This window comes from Colias philodice, chromosome 3, assembly GCF_061535455.1.
Source record: "Colias philodice isolate Cphi_HAF_F1 chromosome 3, ilColPhil1 Martin Lab GWU primary, whole genome shotgun sequence".
NCBI classification, from domain to species: Eukaryota; Metazoa; Arthropoda; class Insecta; order Lepidoptera; family Pieridae; genus Colias; species Colias philodice.
Window position 1 is genome coordinate 3,936,531 of NC_143088.1, and position 8,645 is coordinate 3,945,175.

Here is an 8,645-nt window from a genome sequence, read left to right on the forward strand (position 1 = left end):
ATGGGATAAAGACTAATCCTTGGAATGAACCCAAAGCGGGATCAGAGATTATATTATCTAAATTATGGATATTCTCGTCGGATATAATTTCTTTAACACTTGATGTGGTGTTATAATAAGTTTACAAACATTTACTTCATGACACCTCTAATTTTAGCCTATAAAATATAAATAAAAATTGCATAGCTTAATATTGCTTAAAATAACTGATATTATTAGTTTATATCTCAAGATAATCGAGGCTTTAGTGGGTACCTTTATTGTAAATAATTAAGTCTCATCGTCAACAAGACGTTCATAATATTGTTATAATGCTTGAAGTTTAATGTTTCTTATTAGTTATTAAAACCTAGTCTCCAGAGTCACTGATTATGAGCTGCGTTTTCTTATGTAGGTATACTGCTCAGATATAAATTAACATGAAAATTAAAAAAATAATTATGCCAATCATATCTTTATCTGTTAAAATATTAGGTTAGACTATTAGCTTTGTGAAATAACGATATTGTTCAATGTTATTACTCAAATATTAACGTATCTAAAAATCCTTTGACTTGAACTCGAGTGATAGGTTGTGACGGGTTCAAATGAAACTTGAGAGAAGTTTGTGTTAAAGACATCCGCTAGCCCCGGGGTCGGGTATGGTTCATGAGCAAGGAGTAGATTTCATTTTAGTTACTCAAGAACGACAAAACGGATAACATACCTATACGTAGGTAATGGTTTTTGAAGTGAAAACTTCTTTAGCGGCGTTGAGCACTTTTTCTGTAATGGGTATAAAATCTTAAACTCGCGTCAGGACACGTGACCTGAAAAGCGTAAGACGGCAGACGGATACCATTCCAAAATATCAAACATGCTCAACGTTAATAATCAAGTTTTCACTTCTGCCGGCACTCCCGGAGTGCAACCCGTCTTTTTTTTTTAATTTGTTTCCATGTAGTCCCGTGTTCCCTAGAAGGGAAAATGCATTATTCATACATCTGTTTCACTGATCGATTTTCTTCACGACGAGCATGTGATCAGTTTCTGTGTCCTGCCAGACCCAGACATTCTTTTTTTCTAAAGTCTGTCGGAGGTTCTACGCTAACGCGTCAACTGTCAAAATCCACAGTGCCGGTAAAATTCAAATCTCACTGAATTTTAGCCACAACAGCTAACAAGTACAGGTCAGGAAATATAGTGATGAGACCATGATGAGACAATAACAATGGTCAGGAATAAGACAATTTGTAATGAAAATAATTATGGCAATTACTTAGAGCTCAGAAGGAGAGTTTCACAGTATAAATTTCATGAAGCAAATTGCTAATTATTATTAGGTCGTTAAATCAAATTTAATCATTCTAAAAGTAACTCCTAATTTAGATATTCAACACTGACCTAAAAATGTATAAGGTAACTACCTAATTCAGTAAAATTAAATAACACAAATACAGAAGAAAAGGCGCCTAGAAAACTTTTAGCAATAAGTATTAATTAAAACGTTTTACAAATTTCATGCTCGGTCCAAGCTTTATAAGTTGGCACGGTACTTTATTTGCATTTTTTATTCTGAAGAATTCAATTTGAATTTTAATCTTCGCAAGTTTTATCTATGCTCTTAGAGGGAAGGTAGGATGAGGTGGTTTTGTTTATGATAAATTGCGGTCGACGTTTATCGGTGTAAGGTCCGGTGTCCCAACTATATGAGACTTATATATAAGGGTCTAAAATATACATTTTATACATTTATACTTTCAATTATGGGATATTCTATTTCTCTCTGGCATATTTTTATTATTTTTATTGTATATTCATTGATTTTATTATGATGTTCTCAGTAGTTTTTAAACACAATTACAAAGAAAATGTGTTTTAAGAATTTAAACCTAAAACAGTTTTAGTGAACAATTGGTGTTTAATAAACCTAATGCTTATGAAATGTATGCGAAAAATATGATTTCAGAATTTAAGACCATGATTTCGTGTTGCTAGCTCATCTTCTTAATTACACCCAAAATAAATGTATCTATTTTCAACATAACTTTTACCATACTACAAAAGGGCTATGACGGAAAATCCAACCCACGCTAGTGTAAAGTTTTCTAACCTCATTTTTCAAATTTCAACTAGGTATACGGTACCTAACCACAAATTCTAAATACTCCAGAGAATTTCGTGCTTCGCATCGAATATAAGTAATTAATGATGGTCTTGAATTTCTTTAATTTTTTATAAAACCTCACAACAAAACGACGAAAATAATTGTGATAAGTCAACTATGAAATAGTTATGACTAAACATTTGGAAAGATATAAATACATATTTCTCATCCTTTTATGGAATTGTAAATATGCAGATACATAACCTATCATCATGTTTTAACATTAATAAAGCTAAGGTTTGAAAATTTTAAAGAAGGTAATTACTAATTAGGTACTAATTAGGTACCTATTGGTCAATCAAATTGTAATATTTTCATTTAAGTATCGTTTGGTACTTCTTTGCATCTCCTCGGGATCCTCTCAATGACCCAATTTCCTTCACAAAACTAGGCCACAACTGTAACAAGTCATATCTTTTATTTTTTTCTACGCTCCCTAAAACAATAATATTTATTTATGCAAATCATCATGGTAATAAAGTTGGATGAATTGTCTTAAGTAAATCAAAATTTTTAAGATTCTATTCACGTGAAAACAAATTGGACAGAAATAAACAATTAAGTACGTAGAAACAATAATTCCTTAGCTGCTACAACGATTTTAGATGTAAAAAAAGATTTTAATGTTTTAATTAAGTTAATGGTCTTCATGCTCAGAAATAAATAGACATTCGTTGTTGCCTTTATATTTATAGTAGCAGCAGTAAAAATGTGATTACACTTTTTACAAGCTAGATTTATCACCTTCCTAATTAATAAAAAACGTATATATACACACACACGGCTCTACACGGTTTCTGTGTCTATAAATAGAAACAAACAATTGTGAATACCATATTACATTTTTTATATATATTCGTAACTTTTGATTTCTATTTTATAGGCGGTAGAATGAGACATAGAAGTCTAGCAAAACACCAATAAATGTAAATTCTAGGATTCGGGACGGCTTACTTAGAATTTCATGAACTAAAATGTAGACTTCTCCCAGTCGTACTTTTAATGCAGTTAGTTTTAAGAGCAATAATAAAACGGACTCTTATTGAATTATTTTCTAATGCAATGCTCAACTGACGTATCTACTCGTATAAGTACAAAATAATATATGCGATGATTGATACTATGCAGCAACGCGACTTCATCGATCCGAAAATGCAGTCAGACCACAATAATTTCATATTAATATAAATTTAAACTGTATCTTAGTATTAAAGGATGAATGAAATTTCTACTATTATTGAAATATTGTGCACGCTGTAACTTAGAGCAATCCAGCACATTTAGAACAAATAAAATTGAAAATGTGTCACGGTCAGGAACAACAATGTAAAATAATTAATTTCTACTATGTACTATACCCCTATGTAATATGCCATCGCCACATAGTATAAAACACAGTCGCTTTCTCAGTCCCTATATACCTACCCTTGTATGCTTAAATCTTTAAAATTTATTTTAATAGATAGAGTTATTCAAGATGATATTTTTAAGGTTTGAGACAAAGCGGGTGAAGCTGTGGGCGAAAAGCTAGTATAAATCAATGATTTTGGTGAACATATTTTGTAATTTAATCTGTTATAAAATAATAATGTTGGATATATTATTGGTTACAACAACTCACATAGCGCTACTGGCTCGCCTGTGCAGCAGCTGCAGGAGGCTGCCGTCCGCGGCCGAGGAGCAGAGGCTCCGCGAGCGTGCTCGTCTCTCATTACGGTCCCCACGCTCGCGCCATCTCGTCACCAACGACTCCAGGCACAGCATTGCGCCACCATCGCACACCATCCGTCTTACAATCCCTTTTAACTCTTAATTACTTCCACACTCACGAACAAAATACTTATACGGCGTAGCAGCCGCTGCTCTATTATACGAACAATCTTTTCATGAATATTCCGACGCAATTAAAATCATACTAATGTTTTATGTACTCATTTGCATGTTACGTTCCATTACAGTTTGAGTACCTTCCACACGATCACAATGCACAATTTCTCTACACGAAAGTAATCGCAGCTGACTAACGAGTACCGATTTGTTTGTTAACACAACACTGGAAAAACAATGGTAGCGGATTACGACTTTGGGTTAAAAGATAGAATTTTGCGAAAATATCACATATAGTTTTCAGAAACGTTTGAAAAATGATGTATAGATTGTTTCGGATGATATTCAAGTTTCCCGCGTTTCAAGGCGAGTATTTTGGTGAAGCCATGCGCCGCTCCCGGGTGCTACTTGAAGACTGAAAATTGCCTGCAAACGCTTCGGCGATGGGGTAGGCCATGTAACCTTATGACACCCTTCGCCCTTACTATGCATGTAGCTATGCCCTGATTGTGTCAAACTTCTTTCAAGTTCTTTTGATAAACGATTTGCGTGAACTATAAATAGTAATTAGTCATCGCACTTAGACAGACTGATATAAGTAATAAGTAAGGTTTTTTTTTTATTTGGCTTTTGATATAAAGGGTTGTTAACAATGGTTTAACGTAGAATTACGGATAACGGTTCGATAACTTTGTAAAGTAATTTACAAAGTAAACGGTCGTGTTAAGTAACAATGATGAAACTACGAGAGTTTGATAAATACACAATCATTTTATATACTAAATATTTGATAATTCTATTGATTCTGATCTACAAGATGCAAATTCATATAAAACCTGTGTATGTATTTTAAATGTTTCATTTTATACATTCTCGTAGTTTGGTTTATTATTTCCACAGATTATTTCACTTACCATTTCTTGATAGAGTCGACTTGTAAGAGTAAAGATAAGATCGATCTTGCCACAGTGTTAGTCTTCATGTATAAACAATTCATGTTTCTCTGCAGGCCAATTTATTATTTAATATAGGTATCTATAGTAGTACTACGATTTTAGAACGCAGAGAAAGTCACCTGGGTTCGCTAAGGTCCCCGAAGGCTACAGAAGCCCTCACAAGCTGTTTAGCCTTATGTAGGAGTCAGGGTGGTTGCAACTGTAACTGCTTCGTCCCTTCTTTTGATTCGCGGAATCATGCGGCATGTTAAACATGCCTGTATTTATTATTTATGTTTCTCCGTATTTACAAAGCCAAGCCAAATATTTTTTACAGATATTTGTTACAGAGACATTCCATTTATACGTTCGTTTGTTAGTGGTTATCTGTTTAACTTAGAAAGGTGTACCTTACCTTAGTGAATGTAGTAAATCCTATATGATTAATAATTATGATGATGTTAAAATTATTAAATGATTTGTAGGGTAAAGTATGATTAGGTAACTTCATAGATCTTATCAATCCTTGACATTTTGTGACGATTACTTTCTGTAAGAAATTAAATACGTGACTCTTCTTGATCGGGACGTTTGTATTTCATGGAGTATTAAAAACTAGAACTAGTTTAGTCCATAGCAATATGATACTATATCTAATCTATGAATATAAAAGGTTTCTATTTGTGATTTGGGTATTTCATCGAACTATAGGAAGTAGGTAACTACTTTAAAATTATGTACTTTTAATATACCTCGAATTTAATAATATCATTCGGAATTTATGCAATGTTTTCTGTTATGCATAAAATTATCTTTCATGCTTGGAACGCAAAGTCCTCCTGATATTTAATAATAATATATCTCGATATTTTAAACAGGTACTAATGAGGAAAAATTTTAACTAAAAAGTAAAATATCAAAGGACGAGAAAGATGATATACGAAGGGAAAATTCAATGCAGGGGTACAGACCCTTAGTTGCGGTTTGTTGCTGACCGCAGCTATCTTCTGATTCTGGTTTGTATGAGAAAAGTAAACTGCGCGGTAGGTACCAAACTATAAAAAATTACAGTAAGAAATAATTAAAGTGACTTAATTTTTTTTAATAAACTGTTCAGATAAAATCAAAACTGGCATAGCCCGTATCAGGTTTATCACCGATCTTTCTGGGTGGAAACAAAAACTGAAAAATTACTACTCAGAAACACATGTAAAAGTTTACATGAATAATGCAGTTTAGATATTATGTTAATGCAATCTTTAATGTGTAAACAACTCACACCCATAGCTTCAAATTGGTGATCTTATATTATGTGGTTAAACATTTTTAATACTCTGTACGCACTACGCAGCAATCCAGATGATTACTCTTCATAGCTCACCGCACACTTAGCTCACTTAAAACCCACTTTGAGCATTAAGTACAATCTGCATAAGTACCAATATTTAACTCTAATTGGGTACTAGTAATATTCACTATTATACCATTAACTAAAAACAATGATTTTGGATATATTCACACAATATGATATAATTTTGCATGAAACCCAAGGTCAATAATAAGTATGAAGAATTAAGGTCAGTAACACATATTTCTTTCACGATATTTAAGTGATTTAGATGAACTTTGATATAGATGGAATTTGCTAGATTACAGTTTGAGTGAGTGAGAGGGGTTTGCGCACGAAAGCAAACCCCTAATGGAATAGAAGATTGAAATTCTAAGGTTCAGTATTATGAGCTATTACGCAGACTGTAGATCTGTAGATAATTGTGACGAACCTAAAATTACCCAACAGTTATTTACAACTTCATCAAAATCATTTAAAATTACCAGTTCAAGCAATTCGTAATATTGTTTATTCACAAACAAAATGTTAAATTGGATCAAAAATAAACCAATTTTTTTATTCCTCTACGCACAAAGTTGGAACATTGACAAACTTAGTAAACACATGGTCTTGCTACGTCCTAAAAGCATTTATGAGGGCTTTTGATACTTCCATTCATTGGAGGAAGTGCAGCGTCACACCTAATGCTATTAGGCTACTGCCTTCTGGCACAGTACGTTCGTCTATTCAGAGTGCCATTTCAAAGTCTCTTCTGCTAACAATACACGTACTATTGAGAACAATCTACCTATTCGGTGCATACATGTGACTTATTATAGTTCGTTCTTCTATAGCATAAAGTAAAAATAAACAATTGGGGTTTAAAATAATATTGTGATTAAATGATATCTTTCTGAATAGATACGTATATACGTGAAGCTTTTGTTGTAACAGTTTTTAGACTTGCTTTGCGAAGATAGATAAAAGACACTTTATTCTAAGTTAAGTTACACAAGGACGGTGTTGTCAATGCAAATTTTACTCTTATTATTTTGTCTTATAGCAATTTAAAAAGTACAATAAAACAAAAACGAAAAAATCTCTCAGAAGGTGACAAATGAGTCTAAATTGTGTAACTTTTGAAGCGCGCATGCGAGCAGGATGCGACACTCGTATAACATAATCATCCAATTTAATCGCGATTAACCCACATGTACGTGCATCTTATCTTACATAATCTCTTCAATAACGTTTAATTACTTTTATAACATTAATGCTTCTTCTCGTCAACACATTTTGGTGTTGATAGAAGCTCTTAATCAATTTGTTTAAAGCTCTTTAATTTCATCACAGTGGAAACACAAATAAACATTAAAATACTTTCTTTTATAAGTTTTCATTATGGCAGATAATATTATGTAATAGAAATACTAGTTTAGACATTTTTAGTAAGGTTTTTTTTAAGTAAATCTTAATATTGTATCAATTAAAAAGATGAGCTAACGTTTAATAGGTAATATAAATAATAACAGAAATGAAAAATCGATGAACTTTCAGAACCAGTGTATAAAATATTTAAAAGTGTCTAATATCTAAGCTACCGTGCAATTTAATAGGATTCAGAACAAAAGGAAATCAAATTATTCTTACGATATTCTTCGATGTGAAATATATTCGGATATGAATAGTGCAATTCAGAAATTTTCACATATTCACATATTCTTCGAACTGAAAGTCAATAAAGGTTGCCTTTACGTAACTTTACTATTTTGCATGTGCTAAGCAATTGAACTAAATCTTTACATTAAGGTCACAGGAACGTTTAGAATTACGATTTCACATCAAAGCCTAGGTCAAGTCAACGATCGCTTTATTAGCGCATCTGTTGCCAAACCTTCCTTGTGAATGTAAAACTATATGACTTAGGTTTGACCTAGATAAAACATTTGATTACAACGCGAACGGTAACAACAACACATTAATTCAGCGACCCTAGTCGATTTCTAGGTATTTGGTTAAATTTGTTACAATAAAAATGTTATATTATTTGTAACGTTTTAGAATTGCTGGCGCAATTCGTAAATGTGATCTATATATTTTAAGCTACATTATGTACCTAAATGCTTTCGTATTGGTTGTCTAATCAATGAACATTTAAATCAAGTCGGTGTGAACAAATGAAAGGTATTCAGAAGAACCATCTGATACCAAGCAAAGAGTTGATTTTATTGCTCATCATGATCCAACCAAACGGAATACAAATACAAGTATGTTTTTGACTTAGAAAATAAGGTCGTGACTAAAAAGATTAAAAAACAAGACATCGGGGGAATAATTCCCCAGATAAAAATGTTATCGTAATTTTCAGGACCTCTTAGCATAGCTTTCGATCCAAACAAATAAAAGG

General features: G+C 32.4%; 1 protein-coding gene across 1 annotated transcript in view; it reads right to left on the minus strand.

Annotated features, from left to right (window-relative positions):
* Positions 1 to 4,361, minus strand: part of LOC149489526 (GTPase-activating Rap/Ran-GAP domain-like protein 3) — a 49,385-nt gene extending 45,024 nt beyond the window's left edge. The window contains exon 1 of the mRNA XM_089714111.1: positions 3,768 to 4,361. Within this exon, the coding sequence (XP_089570237.1) occupies positions 3,768 to 3,931 (164 nt within the window). The 5' untranslated portion in view covers positions 3,932 to 4,361. The remainder of the gene's footprint in view (positions 1 to 3,767) is intronic.
* Positions 4,362 to 8,645: the final 4,284 nt, after the last annotated feature.